This window comes from Hemiscyllium ocellatum, chromosome 15 (genome assembly GCF_020745735.1).
Source record: "Hemiscyllium ocellatum isolate sHemOce1 chromosome 15, sHemOce1.pat.X.cur, whole genome shotgun sequence".
Taxonomy (NCBI): domain Eukaryota; kingdom Metazoa; phylum Chordata; class Chondrichthyes; order Orectolobiformes; family Hemiscylliidae; genus Hemiscyllium; species Hemiscyllium ocellatum.
This window is the reverse complement of record NC_083415.1, coordinates 7,792,973-7,809,367: the sequence shown is the minus strand read 5'-3', so window position 1 is coordinate 7,809,367 and position 16,395 is coordinate 7,792,973. Positions and strand designations below refer to the sequence as shown.

At 48.1% G+C, this 16,395-nt stretch overlaps 1 protein-coding gene across 1 annotated transcript; it reads right to left on the bottom strand.

Annotated features, from left to right (window-relative positions):
- Positions 1-556: 556 nt before the first annotated feature.
- On the bottom strand, positions 557-16,108 carry fam217ba (family with sequence similarity 217 member Ba). The gene is made up of 6 exons (XM_060835888.1): positions 15,979-16,108; positions 15,272-15,413; positions 14,223-14,322; positions 11,917-11,988; positions 5,535-5,644; positions 557-2,614 (listed from the first exon to the last, which is right to left on the bottom strand). Exons 1-6 carry the CDS (start codon positions 16,106-16,108, stop codon positions 1,420-1,422), a joined length of 1,749 nt encoding a protein of 582 aa, XP_060691871.1. The 3' UTR covers positions 557-1,419.
- Between the last annotated feature and the right edge of the window lie 287 nt (positions 16,109-16,395).

Sequence of the window (16,395 nt, the reverse complement as noted above, 5' to 3'; positions counted from 1 at the left end):
ACAGGATCAATGGGATACCAGGGCAGAGCTGGACTGGTTCAATGGGATACAGGGGGCGAGCTGGGCAGGATCAATGGGATACAGGGATGGCATTGGACAGGATCAATAGGATACAGGGACGGAGCCATCCAGGTTCAATGGGATACAGGGGTGGAGTCAGACAGGATCAATGGAAAACAGGAGCAGAGCCAGACAGGTTCATTGGGATACAGGGACGGTGTTGGACAGGATCAATGGGATACAGGGACAGAGCCGGGCAGGATCAATGGGATACAGGGAGAGTGTTGGACAGGATCAATGGGATATAGAGGCCAAGCCAGAGAGGCTCAATGTGATACAGGGCAGAGCCGACAGGATCAATGGGATACTTGGGCGTTATTGGACAGGTTCAATGAGATACATGGGTGGAGCTGGAGAGGATCAATGGGATATAGGGGTGGAGCCAGGCAAGATCAATGGGATACAGGGATAGTGCAGGATGCCTTTCAAGAAAAGGAGACTGTCCTGCGCATGTCATTTTGCTTTTACACTGCAATATCTTTATTTTCTTGTCCTGAGCATGTCCAATCAAGTTTTAGATTTGTTGACAACTACAGAAACTATTGTACACTTTGAGATGTAGAGCAGCCATCTGGCAGGTTTGTCTGGAATCACTTTTTATTAATAGGAGCAGGCCTGAATGAAATTTATAAAATACCAGCAAACAGCAAGGCAGCCCCATCCATTCTCAATCTTCACTTGCGGCCTGAAGTGTAGGGGCTGGGAAAGCTCAAGAAATAAACACACAAATTACACCATTTCAAGAAACATTGCCAATGCAGTGTTGAAGAGGTGAAGATAGAAGAGATCAGTCTGACGATTATGTTGGCCTGTGTACAGTGCTTTGTCTGTGCCCAGCATCCATGAACAAACTTCACCCTCTCCAGGCTCCAAGCATTCGGAATCCACATTTTGTCTGCATATTCATCCATTCAGTGGCCTGACTGCAGCTTGCTCATGTACCCTGCTCCACCCACAACGTCCTGCAACAGTCCTGATGCAGAGTGACCAAACTACACTCCTGCACATTGCACAGCTACCAAGCAAACAGTTTGGGGCAATTGGGAATATACAAATGGAGGAGATACCTTGTGACATGGCAGCACCTTGTCGGGGGTCGAGGAATGGGGATTGACAGCCGGCCATTGAACTGTGCTGGGGGTAGTGGCAGAGTGCCACACTGAGTAGTCCATGTAGGGGGAGGTCAGAGATGCATGTGGGAGTGCAGTCCACATGTAGCGTATGGGGGCAGAGATGGGGATGTGTACAGGGGGATAGTGGTTTAATATAAACAGGAGGTTGGAGAAGTTGCCACATCTAAAACAATAAATGCTGCTGGTGTTGAGAGCTCCGGCCTCTCCCCACCTCAGCACCTCTCCTCTATTTCGGACATTTATGCAGTCGCTTCCCCTTTCCAACAGAGTTACTGATCCTCTGGGACTTGTCATCCAAAATGAAGTCTTCCTCCCCCACAAAGCTCTGCTCCCTGCTCCCCACTCCCCCCTGATGGATCATACACAGTCTTCGGAGGGAGGCAGAGGAGCTGTGCCATGAGCAGGGAGGAGGGCATCGCTGCGCATGTGGGGGCTGTTTCCGCCCCTTCACTGCCGAGCTGCAGCCCAAGCGGGTGGTTTCTGAAGGCCCCTTTCCAAGCGCCACCTCCTTGGGGCTGAGGACGGCCCTTGCTCTGGGCGGACCACCCCCTCCCAGCTGGGAGTCCGGGCCACGCGGCTTTGCGCTGGCACTGCGGGAGAAGTTTTGGAATGCCGAGGGGCGGCAGGTGCCACTGCAGTAGGGGTACTGTAACCGACAGTGACTGCAGGTACTGGCAGCACTGCCCGTCAGTCCAATGGCTGGATCCCCTGGGTTGCTGGGGCCCCTGTTAACCATCAGGCAGGCTCTCCTGCCTCTCCCGGGATGGCGGGTGGGGTTACAGCCCCCGGCAGCAGTGTTGGAGCGCGGCCGGGTGAACTTGCTCCTCTCCGCCTGCTCAGTCTTCAGCTGCAGCCATTCCAGCTCGAGGAGACGGCCCACAAAGCTCTCCAAAAGCCCAAGGGGGCGGGCAGTGACAGGGCTCCTGGCGTTGCTGCTGCTGTGGACCAGCAGCGAGAGCTCCCGCAGGTTCCAGCTGGCATATGGCTTGGGCAGGAAATCCGGGTAGCTAAACTCCACACAGCTGCAAGTCTGAGTCAGCTCAGCCGGGGCGATCACTTCGGCCCGCAGGTTCAGGTCCGGAGGTCTGCAAGGGCTGGAGACCAAAGGAATTCTCTCAGAATCAGAGAGATCACTGGCGCTGTCCTCATCCTGGGCAGCTCCTGGTAACTGGAAGCTCTGCAGCAGTGGGTTTGTGGGAGAGTAGCCGACGGCGTTATGGCAGCAGGTGCTCAGCTGCTGGTTGGACCCATCCGTCTCCAACGCTGGCTCACCCAGCAGCGAGCAGTCCACCGGCACGGTCGGTGTAACGGGTCGGAGATTGGAGGGAGACTCTCTGGCTGCCATGGAGACCTTCAGCAGCTTCCTGAAGGAGGTCGACGATCTCGGCAGCTGCTTCAAACTCGACGCAGACTTGGCGTTCCTGGCAACAAAGGTATTGAGGGAGGATTCAGAGTTCTGCCCCACAGCGCTTATTCCAAAACAAACAAAGGATAAAAACCGAAGCTTCCCATTTATAACCGTACACATAGCAATTCCAAATTTGATCCTTAGCCCCCCCCACCCCCAATCCTCTTTGGACAGGTCAAGGGAGGGGGTTAGAGGAAAGAGACCAGGCCCCCATGTCCTCAGCTTGGAGTGTGGGGAAAGATCCTCCATGTGCACAGCCAGGGTGACCCAATTCCCACTAACCCATCAGAAATCCTTGTTGGCTCAGTCTGGTGTCAGTTCAGCATCATCCAAAAGGTCATCTAAGGTTACAAAGACATCTTGATCAACTGGGTCAATGGGCTGAGGAGGGGCAGATGGAGTTCACCTTGGATAAGTGCAAGGTGTTGCATTTTGGAAAAACAAATGTGGGCAGGACTTATACAATTAAAAGTAGGCAGCGTTGTATAACACAGAGGGGTTTAGGTACATAATTCTTTGAAGTTTTCATCAAATGTAGACAGGGTGGTTAAGAAGGTGGTTATCATGCTTGCCTTCATTGCTCAGACCACTGAGTGTAGGAGTTAGGGCATTATGTTGGGATTGTATAGTGTGTTGGGGAGGTCTCTTCTGAACAGTGTGTGCAGTTCTAGTCACTCTGTTATAGGAGGGATATTATTAAACTGGACAGGATTCAGAAGAGATTTACCAGGGTGCTGCCAGGAATGAAGGGTTGGAGTTATAAGGAGAGATTGGATGGGTTGGGACTTTTTCACTGGAGCACAGGCGTCTGAGGGGTGCGCTTATAGAGATTTATAAAATCACGAGGAGCATAGATAAGATGAACAGCAGGTGTCCTTTCCCTAGAGTGGGGGATTTCAAGACTGGAAGGCATACTGTTAAGGTAAAAGGAAAAAGACTTTTTAAAAAAAAGACATGAGGAGTAACTTTTTTTTTCTCTCTACACAGAGAGTGGTTTGTATATGGAATTAACTGGGAACAGTTTAAATATTTAAAAAGCATTTAAATAAGTACCTCGATTATCCAAACAAGATGGGGGGGCACTATTTCATTCGGATAATTGATTCATCGGTTAATTGATTTAATGCCTCTCCTCTGGGGCTCGGAGTTTTTTTCAGTCTGCTCCCCGTTCAGGAGACGGGGCATCAGGACACCGCGGGGAAGCCCTGCCCCCACCCCACCCCCAACTCCTGTCCACCACAGCCCTGTTCCGTCCCCACCCCTGCTCCCTGTCCCCTAACCCCACCCACCCCCCCAATTCTCCAGCACCCCGTCCAACACGGTCACCACCCCCATCCACCCTCGTCTACCCCCAACACTGCCCCCCACTCCCCGTCCGTGAAATCACCCCCAGTCCAATCTGGCCACTCTTACCACCTCCTCCCACTCCCCCCCTCACCCCCCTACCCCAGACAGCCAGACTGGACACCAACGGTAAGACTGCTGCTGCCTTTGGGGGTTGGGGTGGACAGTTGGGGGGGGGGGGGGGGGGTAGTGCGGTGAGTCTCCAAATAGCGCACGCACGCACACATTTTACTGCAACTCTTTGACCGGTTCCACCTTTACTCTCCAGGACAATGTTGGAGAGGTTATGTGGGAAAGGGGGTTTTAGGGTACATTCCTGTGTAGAACTCCAGGGAAAGTGGTGTGAGAGAAAGAGGGTGTGCAGTCAGTCATTCGGAGACAGTGCCTGGGCTCCTACTGATGTCCAGGACTGTTCTCAGCAGCATTTCAGTAAGCTGAGATAGGTTTGATTTACTGTCAATAAAAGACGCGATCACTGCTGGAAACACCTCTTTGATGTAATGGTTCCATCGGGACCTCAAGTTCTTCTTCGGATAATCCGATATTTGGATAATCGAGGTTCCTCTGTACATGAATAGAAAAGGTTTAGATATGGCCCAAACACAGGCAGGTGGGACTAGTTTAGTTTGGGATTATGGTCAGCATGGGCTGGTTGGACCGAATGGTCTGTTTCCGTGCTCTATGACTCTAAATGATCAGTTACGCTGTCCCTATCATCAGATTGTTGCAATAAGGCACAGGCAGAGGTTTCCCTGAATTTCTTTCGAACACACAAAGTGTACAGGAGATCCTGAACAGCAGCAGAAACATTAGGTCACGTCCTAAGATAGGAGGAACAGGGAGTAAAGTTGCAAGTATATGCTCATTGGAAGAGGAGCAGCTGCCAACTATGGGAGAGTTAACTCCCAATATTAATCAGAGCTTGAAGGTTGTGGTCATATTAGCAGGTCAGCTGTGTGGAGGATAGCAGATGTGTGAGCTCAGTACCAGCAGAAAGCCAACACAATCTGAATTTGGAGCTGCTTCTCTGAACTGAAGTTAAAAGTCACACAACCTTTTTAACTTTGTACACCCCAGTCCAACACCGGCACCTCCAAATCATCTCTGACCTGGTCCTTATACTGGGGAGAAAACCAGAAAATGCAACTCGAAGACCCTTTGTGTCTGACAGAGTGACTGTCTGGACTAGAACTGCACCTAGCATTCCCTCTCTTTGGTCAAACATTGGAGATCCTGATATGGGGGGGGTGGAATCTGGTGTTGCCTGCAGTCCATGTCCTGGATTGATTGCTACAGTAGCTGGTCTATAAACCCTAACCTCTGGCACTGACACACAGCTTGTACTGACATCAGGAATATCAGGTAGTTGGCAGGTTGGAACTTAAGCAGCACATTTTGCTGCTACCAACTGAGTCTGGGTTAAATGGAAAGCAAAATCACAGCTTAGGGGATTAAAGGGACAGTGCTGCATGGATACAAAACGGTGAAGGGACAACAAGAGCAGTAAAAAAGGTAGGATCTGTGAATGGTCAATCCCACAAGTTCATGGAGTTGTGGGGAATACAGGGAATTTATACAAAGTGACTTACCTCGGACAACTCTCAGTCGAATAATCACTCGTCTCCTTCTTCTGGACAGAGCTGTTGGGTCGGAGTAGAGACACGCCTTTCCTGCCTGGGTTCAACACGTTCCTGGTAATCTACAAAACAGCATGGGATCCGTGATACCTCTGACATTCCCAACACAACCACCAAGAGAAAAATCAGGATCTTGGGAACTGGATTCCTAAAGTAACTGCATGGAGTTCGACAGTGGTGAATTCTCTCCACTTCGAAATGGTAGTGAAAACACTGCAGGTAATAACGGGGAATACACAAACAGGAGGAGTCAATGAGACGGCTTCCTTTGGAACACATTCTCGGCTTTTCATCATATTTATTCCTCCTCAGGGAAGTGGTAAAAGACCAAATGTCCAGGTTTGCTAATGAAAGGTTATGTGGCTCAGTAAATGCAGCTGATGTGACTCAGTAAAATGATGACAGTTGGAATTCAAGGTAGAGAATTATGAGGACTAGAACAGAATAAAGTATTTTGCAAGTGGTGAGATGCTGGAGAGGATTAGGGATTTGAGGACAGACATCACTAAAAGCTAGTGAGCAGCTACCAATAAGAAGTTTGAGAAGTCTAATACATCAGCTTTTATCTTGAGCGTTGGAATATTAACATTGGAACTCTGTTCCAGTTACAGAGAACTCTGGGTAGAAAGCATCAAGAACAGAGGGAGCCTTGGTCATTGAGAACAACAGAGGATGAGAGTGTGCAGCCAGGCACTTAGCTCAGTTAAGTGCTAATAAATTTTAAAATTCAATTGCAATCTCTATTCCAAGAAATAGATTTAACAGCGTATTAGTGCAGGGCAGGTTTAAAGACGGAGATAGAATTAATAGTTTAAACAATATACTAATTAGATTGTAAAAAGAGAAAAATTTGACTAATCTGTTTTAAAGAATTTGATAACTGGACACTTCGAAAAGGCAGCAGCAAAGTGAACATGAAAGGGAAATTATGTTTGACAAACCTGATGGAGTTTTTTTTGAGGATGTGTGTAAAATTGATAAAGAAGAACCAATAGATGTGGTTCCTTGGATTTTCAGAATGTTTTGGATAACATCCCACATGGGAGGTTAATGAATGAAAGTAGAGCTTGTAATTTGGGCGGCACGGTGGCTCAGTGGTTAGCACTGCTGCCTCACAGCACCTGGGTCGCAGGTTCAATTCCAGCCTCGGGTGACTGTCTGTGTGAAGGTTACACATTCCCCCTCCAACCCTGTGTCAGTGTGGGTTTCCTCTGGGCGCTCTGGCTTCCTCTCAATCCAAAGACGTGCAGGTTAGGTGAATTTGCCACAGGAAATGCGGGGTTACAGGGATAGGGTGGATCTAGGTGGGATGTTCTTCCGAGGATCGGTACAAATTTGATGTGCTGAGTCTATGAATTGGGGGAAATACACTAGTGTGGATTGAGAACTGGTCAGACAGAAAGCAGAGAGTTGAAATAAACAGATCATTCTCACATTGGCTGGCTGTTACTAGTGGATCAGTGCTGAAACACAACTGTTCATAATCTACAGCAGGTCCCCAGTTTATGAACATTCAGAATTACAAACAGGACCTCACAGAGGGCTGTAATTGTAAAGACCTGACATATGAACTTTTCCTGTCCCTACAAATGGCTGCTTTCCATTGTCTTGTTACGGCTTCTTACTTGCATACAAGTTGACTTGTGAACAGACATCACAATGGGATCCATTCCCAATTTGTTCATGCCATAAAGCTAAGTGGCAATTAAACCTGTGAGGAGAGTGCAGGAAGGTATCAAGCTGACAATGATCATGTAAACAAATAGGCTCCAATACAGCGTTGGTAAGTGTGAAGTTGGTCCACGGTGGTAGAAAAAAAACTGAAAGACTCCTTTTAAAAAGAGGGAGAGTTGGGAAGTCTTGGCGTCCAAAGAGACCCTGTTCATAAGTCACGAGAAGCGAGCAGGTAGTTGGAATAATCAATAAGATAGATATAAGGTACGATTACTTTCATTGTTAGCAGAAGGGCAACTTTATCATCCAGAGGGTGGTACGTGTATGGAACAAGATGCCAGAGGAAATGGTGGACACTGGTACAATTGCAACAGTTTAAAAGCATCTGAAGGGGTTCATGAGTAGGAAAGAGTTCAGGGGGTTATGGGCCAAATGCTGGCAAATGGGAATAGGTCAGATTGAGATGTCCGGTTGGCAGGGATGAGTTGGACTGAAGAGTCTGTTTTCAGACTGCATAACACTCTGATTCTATTTGACTACACAAGTAAAAATATCTTGTTGTAATTTAGACCTCACTTGTCGTGTTGTGCACAGTACTGCCTTCCTTATCCAAGGAAGGATATATTTGCCATAGGCAGAGTGTAACAGAGGTCCTCCAGATTAATCCCTGGCATGTCAGGATGGTCTTTTGAGGAAACTGGGGTTGTAGGCTTCCGAGTTGGGAAGAATCAGAGCGGTCTCATTGAAACTTACAACATTCTTACAGGGCACGACGGGTTGGATGTAGTTTGGATGTTTACACTGGATGGTGAGTTTGGAACCAGGGGACATAATCTCAGGGGGCTTCAAGAAATTTGAACTCAGGATTTCAGAGTTTCAGTCACTGTCGACGATCAGGAAGGAAGAGAGTTTGCTGGACCCTACAATCCAGGGAGCGGACACTCCAAACGATTGTTTTAATTTTCCACCTTGTTCTCACACTGCCCTAGGTCCTCAGCATGCTGCAGTTCCAATGAAGTTCAACGCATTGAAATTTCTGGTCATGTTCAATCACATCACAGCCTTCAAAACCCATAATCTCTGGCCAATTTTGTTTTTTTTCTTTACGTACAAGTTTCAATTTAACTCTTACTTGTCTTCTCTTTTCACTTTCAGATGTTCCTTTTCATCATCACATCTCTTGATTTTTCTAATCGTCCCATTACCACTCTCGTTGGCTCAACACTGCCAACTATTTTGCTATTGAATCTTTCCTGACTTCCACCCTTTTACATTCTCTCTTCCTGCTTTTTCCACACCTCCACCTTTCACTCTTCCCAACTCCAGCGGAAACAAACCCATCCTATCCAATCGACAAATCTAGAAAACCTCCTCTCAACCTTTTCGTACATTCATACACCGTGGGTGGCACAGCAGTTAGCACTGCTACCTCACAGCACCTGAGACCCGGGTTCAATTCCCGCCTCAGGCGACTGGCTGTGTGGAGCCTGCGTGGGTTTCCTCCGGGTGCTCCGGTTTCCTCCCACAGTCCAAAGATGTGCGGGTCAGGTGAATTGGCCATGCTAAATTGCCCGTAGTGTTAGGTAAGGGGTAAATGTAGGGGAATGGGTGGGTTACGCTCCGGCGGGTCGGTGTGGACTTGCTGGGCCGCAGGGCCTGTTTCCACACTGTAAGTAATCTAATCTAATCTAATCTCTGCCAGTACATTTACAGCTTTTCTTAAAAGACCGAAACCCAGATTGCACTCGATATTCAAAATGTGGTCTCATCAATACCTAAGACCATGAGACAGGAGGAGTAGGCCATTCAGCCCATCGAGTGCACTCTGTCATTCAGTAAAATCATGACTGATCTGATAATCCTCAACTCCTCTTTCCTGCTTTTTCTCTATAACCTTCCTTTTCCCTTACTGTTCAAAAATCTGTCTCAGTCTTGGATATATTGTCCACAACAGCTTTTGATGTAGTACTATTCTTACAGTTCTTGCTTTCTCACACAAACTCTGCCTGAAATTGTCCTTTCATCTTTCTAACACAAACCACACATGCCCTATCACTCCACCTACTTATTCTCTCCCTACCTGAACTGTCTCTCTGTTTCTCACACCCAGACTGTCTACACTAACTCTTGATCCCTCACACACTCTACTTTACTGTCTGTTCTGACATGGTCCGTTTCAGATACATTTTCTCTGCCTGTAATCACCCTTCAATTCACACACTAACAATGCCTGTACTCCCTCTCCATTTAATCCATCATCTTTGAAACACCTCTTCTCAAAAGGCAACGGATGCAGAATCTTTAAATAGTTTTAAGGCAGGGGCAAATAGATTCATAATTACCAAAGGTTATCAGGGATCTGCAGGAATGTAGAGTTGAGATTAAAGTCCGATCAGCTGTGACCTTATTGAATGGAGGAGCAGCCTCAAAAGGGCCGAATGGCCTTTTCGTACATTCATGCACCCAGACTATCCATATTGTTTCCCCATCTCTGTACTGTCCTACCATTCATCTAGACTGCTCGTGCTGTCTCCGTCCCTCATTAACACACCAATAGTATTGTCTCCATATCTGTCTGTCTCTCTCCCCACCTACAGTGTGGGTGTAGCAGACAGTGGGGATAAAGGGTCTTTCTCAGGATGGCAGCCTGCCTCGAGGCTCAGTGTTGGGACCACAACTTTTCACTGTTCTACCTTAATGATCTAGATGAAGGAACGGAGGCCATTTTGGGTACGTTTACAGACGATATGTAGATAGGTAGAGGGACAAATAGCATTGAGGCAGCCGAGAGACTGCAGAAAGGTTTGGACAGGTTGGGAGAGTGGGCAAAGAAGTGGCAGATGGAGTTCAATGTGTGAAAGTGTGCAATCATGCGCTTTGGTTGCAAGCACAGAAACATGGTCTGTTTTCTAAATGGGGGAAAAATTCAGAAGTCCGAAGTGCAAAGAGACTTGGGAGTTCTAGTCCAGGTTTCTTTCAAGGTAAACTTGCAGGTTGAATCCGTCATTAGGAAGGCAAATGCAACATTGGTATTTATTTCAGGAGAACTTGAATATAAAAGCAGGATGTATTTCTGAGGCTCTATAAAGCTCTGTTCAGGCCACATTTGGAATACGGTGTGCAGTTTTGGGCCCTATATCTCAGGAAGGATGTACTGGCCTTGGAGTGGGTCCACAGGAGGTTCATGAGAATGGTTCCAGAAATGAAAAACTTAACATATGAGGAACATTCGTGGATTCTGGGTCTACATTCGATGGAGTTTAGAAGGATGGGGGGCTCTAACTGAAACATACAGAACACTGAATGGCCTGGACAGAGTGAATGTTGGGAAGATGTTTCCATTGGTAGGAGACCTGGACCCGAGGGCACAGCCTGAGAGTAAAGGGAAGACCTTGGTGACTTTTGGTTGAATGACAGAGCAGACTTGATGGGCTGAATGGCCTAATTACTGCTCCTATGTCTCATGGTCTTAAAACCATGTGCACTTTTTTCACCTCTTTCCTGCACATCTCGAACCGTCTTTTCATCTCCGAGAGGAAGTTAGGCTAGAAAATAAGATCAAAGGATTATGAGAAATAGGAGCAGGAGGAGACCATTTGGTCTGTTGAGTCTGCTCTGTTACTCAACATGATCACAAGGCACCGAAACCTTCTCAAGCCCAGACTTTAATGAGTTCAATGACAGAGCAACTGCAACTCTCTGGGTTTACAGAATTACAAAGGGTTATCATCCTCTGCGTGGAGAAAGCTCTCCCCATCTCAGCCCTGTACCAAAGACTGCACCCCCAAGTTCTGGGTTCCTCAGCATGGTCCAAGCAACCTCTGAGTATCAATCCCATCAAGCCCCTTTGGAAGCTTGTTTGAAATATTTCAATGAGATCCATTCTCATTCGGTTCAGCACCAGCAAACTGGCCAATCTACACAGCTTCTCATCGGACCAGCACCTCATCCCAGGGACCAATCTAGTGGACCTTCATTGTACCAGCTCCAATACAAGCCCCATCTTCCCTTCAATGTAGAGACAAGAACTGCACACAGTATTCTCAGTCATCGTGTGGCTGCAGTTCAAAGTGACCAATATCGTTTTCTTGGTGCTTAGGTGTTACTGGGGAAAGGTATGAATGAATGGGAGTGGAAAGTGTCTTGTGAGGAAGTTGCAAGTTGTAGGGAATTGGCCTGGAGTTAGCTCATGGTGTCAGAGTTACTTTGGCATAGAAGGTCATTCAGCTCAGTGCTGGCACCTTCAGACCATTCGGATCAGTTTTACTCTTACACTGCGTTCCCTTTGCTCTACTGCTCCACTTCTCTCAATCACCTTCCACGATCATTCACCAACTCAGCTCCCACCACCCACACTGACAGCCAGTTCCAGGTCATTACCACTCACTGGGTTCTAAAGTTCTTTCTCACATCCCACTATCTCTTCAGCAAAATCTTAAATCTATGTTTCCTAGACCTTATACTATTTGCTAAAGGCACATTTTCTACTTAATCTGTCAAAATCTTGTAAACTCGTTCCAATCTCATTCGCCCCAAGAACGTTCAGGCAGTTACAAACTGCCTTGAGTGGTGATTATATTTCCGAAAGTACAAGAATGCTGTTGGAGCTGTTACAGGAGCTCACGCCTGTGCACAGGAACAGGCCGAAACAACACTTCACCTTCTTTGAGTTCCTGTCCTTCTGGCCCAGAGAGAGGTTCTTTAATTTAGTTGCACAATCTCTATGCGAGACCTGCAGTAAAAGAAAAAACACAAGTTAATTCTTCAACAAAACTGAGGCTCTGTCCTGTGCTCACAAAGACACTACCTGTATTTGCTCTCTGTCTGTCACACATGGGGAGGCACTGGCCTAGTGATATTATCATTAGACTATTACTCCAGAGACACTGGCAATGTTCTAGGGATCCAGGTTCAAATCCTGCCATGGCCGAAAGTGGAATTTGAATTCAATAAAAAAAAAATTGGAATTAAGAGACTAATGGTGACTGTGAATCCATTGCATTGTTGGGAAAAAAAAACATCTTGCTCATTAATATCCTTAAGGGAAGGAAACTGCCATCCATATCTGGTGTACATGTGACTCCAGACTCACAGCAACATGGCTGACTTTTATCTGCCCTCTGGGCAATAAATGCTGATCGAGCCTGCAATACCCACATCCCATGAATAAATATTTAAAAACACACACACCCCACTGGTACTGCACCTCCATAACAGATATGCACCCAGCCTGTAATATTGTTCATTTCAGGCAGGAATACTGACTGTACTGTGTTTCTAATTCATTCTATCCAGGACAAAGTAGCCCAAAGTATTGGCATCACATCCACAATCACTCCCTCCACCACCAATGCTCAGTCGCAGTACTGTGTCTACAAGATATACTGCAGAAATTACCAAAGCTCCTTACAAAGCACCTTCCAAACCCATGACCACTTCCACAGAGAAGGACAAGGGCAGCAGACACTTGGGAACACCACCACCTGTAAGCTCCCCTCCAAGCCACTCACCTGACTTGGAAATACATCACTGTACAGTCAAAATCCTGAAACTCCCTCCCTAACATTATTGTTGGATTAATGCAGCGAATGCTGCCTGTTGTCTCACACACTGCTGGTATTGTCTCTCCATCTTTCACTCAGACATGCACACACACACAGACACCATGCTGCCCCAAGCTATTTCCTTTAAAACTCCAGAATGCATCCCATCTTAAGCCCCATTAGTTTCACAAGAACATTTTCTCTGGTGAGAGTAAATGTGTTCATTGCCTCCCTGCTCACCTATGATGTTCCCCGCCCTTTGAGCTCCTTAATTACGTAATATCTCTGAAATGTTATTGATGTCCTCAACGGTGAAGATTGATCAAAAGCATTTATTCAGCTCCTCTGCCTCAGTTCTGATGAGTCAGCTAGACTCGAGACGTTAGCTTGCTGTCTCCCCGTGGATGCTGTCTGACCTGCTGTGGTCTACAGCATTGTTCTTTTCAGTTCTGTTCTTTAAGCTCTAGGCATAAAAAGGATACAGTCTGGATTGCTGGCTGCCTGGGCTCCATTTATAGGTACATCTGATGACAGTGAACCTGAAACAATATCTCTGACAAAATACAAAGATGGCTGTACGTGTTAGCTCACCATACTGTGGACAAATCATCAAGTTTCCAAATGTAAAACCTACTCTAGGGTTCGCCTGAGAAACTAGCCTTTTCAGATGTCACTGGAAGGGGGTGTGAGAATTTTGTTTGTAATGATTATGACATGCTCTCATCAGTGCACACAACTCATACTTGGGGGCAGATGGTTAATGTGCCCAAATATAGTGAGCAACAAGACATGAATGTTCAAAGTAATGGGAAGAGTTCAGAGTGATCAACAAAACTACACACAGAAGGTGGATGGGAAAGGGTCTTCAGGACCTCAAGCTTGGCAACTTCAGTTGAACCGTTTAGGTTGGGTTGGCAAGTACATCAAGGAAAGTGAATCTAAGACAGACAATGGCAGGAACTGATGACATTGTGTACCAAGTTAAAAAAGTAAGGAGTCACCAATTTCTGAAGAGCAATTTCCAACCAGGTTTTTCTTTGGGATTAGTACTGAATACTTTACAAAGTTGCATGGTGCTGGAATGATAGCCTACTCCCAGGGCTGCACTCCCCGCACTGTAACGACGGCCCGGCCCCTGTCTCTCCCCACGCTGCAACGACGGCTCAGCCCCTCATTCTCCCCGTGCTGTAACGACGGGCCGGCCCCTGTCTCTCCCCGCGCTGTAACGACGGTCCGGCCCCTCACTCTCCCCGCGCTGTAACGACGGCCCGGCCCCTCACTCTCCCTGCATTGTAATGACGGCCCGGCCCCTCACTCTCCCCGCGCTGTAATGACGGCCCGGCTCCTGTCTCTCCCTGCACCGTAATGACGGCCCGGCGGCTCACTCTCCCCGCGCTGTCGTGATAGAATAATAGAAACTTACCTCCTCAAAATGTGACTTATCAAACATGCTAAAACTGCAAGACTGCGATCTGGTCTGGATCCTCCTCACCTTGGATGAACTATTCTTTATCTTACTGTTCCTAGGAGGTAAGAGCAAGTACAGTTAACGTAGCTGAGACAGGGCACAGCTAAAACAAGCATTATGGGCAAGGGAGATGGAGACATGGCAGGCAGTGCAGGTGAGTGACATAGACAGGCCGAGTAAGTAGGAAAGTTAGAGCACGAGTATAAAGTGTGGGTGGGTACATTGGAGATAGGGACAAGCAGTGCAGGTGCAAAAGGTGCAGTGACGGTCCGGGCAGAGCGTGTATAAACACACAATGCAAGTGGCTGGGACAGCAAGACAGCTCAGGTACTGTCAGGGTGTGAAAGTGAGCTCAGGTACTGTCAGCATGTGAAATGTAAGCAGTGGAGCTGTTTAAATTCAAGATATACTGCAGACACCATAGGCTTGTAAGACAGATCTAAGTCAGACAGCGCGGTTGGACAGATGGGACAGATATTTTAACTGTGTAAGTCGTGGACTGTACAAGTAGCATGTGTATGCAGTACTGGTCAGAGAGATAGAGGCCGACTGCAGCCAGTGTGGGTGTGGACAGTGGAGAGACAGTACAAGCAGCTCTTTGCATTCCGAATTAACAGGAGCTCACCACCACATGGAGTGTTGAAATGGAGCACTGTATCATGCGCAAGAAGGGAACATCAATTCAAAACCAAGATCCCACAGACATGTTGCACAATCTGGGACCAAAATCGGTTTTGGGATGTCTGAGGAGAAAGTGAGGACTGCAGATGCTGGAGGGCCAGAGCTGAAAACTGTGGTGCTGGAAACACTCAACAGGTCAGGCAGCATCCGAGCAGCAGGAGTTTCGGGCATAAGCCCTTTTTCAGACATCCTTTGGGATGAGTGACCAAGGTTTTTATGTAGCACTGCTCACTGTCCAGGAAACACAACCTGAATCTCCTCATCTAACTAGATTGGTGCCACCATCTGGGGGTCAAGTACATGGACGTTACACAAATGCCTACCCGGGTGCGTCACCAGCTGGTAAGCCTTTCTTGATCAATGGTTTTCTGACTGTGTTGTGCGGTCCTTTGGTTTCCCAGGCATCACCCGTTACTGTCAAAAACGCCGGGTGTGGCAATCGATCAGGACTCATCCTCCAGCTCACTGTGAGAACACGGCAAAGAGTCAGCAACCAGCAATCACAATGACCCACTACCCAGTGGGAAATTCACCAAAACTTATTCAATCATTCAATTTCTTTACAACAGTGCTTCAGCTACATTATCCACAGTCTGATTTCGAGACTCAGCACTGCAGCCCTCCCTCAGCACTGGCCCTCCGACAGTGCGGCACTCCCTCAGCACTGGCCCTCCGACAGTGCGGCACTCCCTCAGCACTGGCCCTCCGACAGTGCGGCACTCCCTCAGCACTGGCCCTCCGACAGTGCGGCACTCCCTCAGCACTGGCCCTCCGACAGTGCGGCACTCCCTCAGCACTGGCCCTCCGACAGTGCGGCACTCCCTCAGCACTGACCCTCCGACAGTGCGGCACTCCCTCAGCACTGACCCTCCGACAGTGCGGCACTCCCTCAGCACTGACGCTGAGGTCAGTCTCACTGTGATAGTGGGCCTTATACACATTTTGACCGCTGTCAGTGGGTGATATTTAATGGCGATGATGATGATAACTCCATCATTCTCCTCACCCTGACCCTCTCCAAAATACTCACCACCCGCCACCAGGCCCCGCCGCACTGTCCCCTGGGAGTTGTAGTCCCCGGCCCCATTGCCCGCCGGGAGTTGTAGTATTCGCCGCTCCGCACCGCCCGCTGGGAATTGTAGTCCCCTACTCAACAACATGCCCGGATTGCTGTCGTCCACCTCGCATTGCCCGCCGGGAACTGTAGTCCACTCCGCGCTCCCGTTGTGGCTAAACGTGTTAGCCTCTCCCTAGCGCGCCCCCCGCAGGTGGGGATGGGTCACACGGAGATTTCCGCCCCGTTTCTGCTGGTGACGGTATCCATGGAAACGGGAACCCGAGCACCCGGATGGAGTGCTGGGACCAGACAGGAGATGGAGGAGAGAGAGAGAGAGGGAGAGGGGGGGGAGAGAAGGAGGGAGGGAGGGAGGGAGGGAGGGAGGGGGGG

Bases quoted from the DNA above. Each gene is read 5' to 3' on its own strand.
- fam217ba (XM_060835888.1), bottom strand. From the start codon at position 16,108: ATGTTGTTGAGTAGGGGACTACAATTCCCAGCGGGCGGTGCGGAGCGG. The intron at 14,323-15,271 runs GTAGGCATTTGT...CTTACCTCCTAG, and splicing joins CCAGCTGGTGACGCACCCGG to GAACAGTAAGATAAAGAATA. The intron at 5,645-11,916 runs GTGAAGTGTTGT...GCTGTTTTGTAG, and splicing joins AGGACAGGAACTCAAAGAAG to ATTACCAGGAACGTGTTGAA.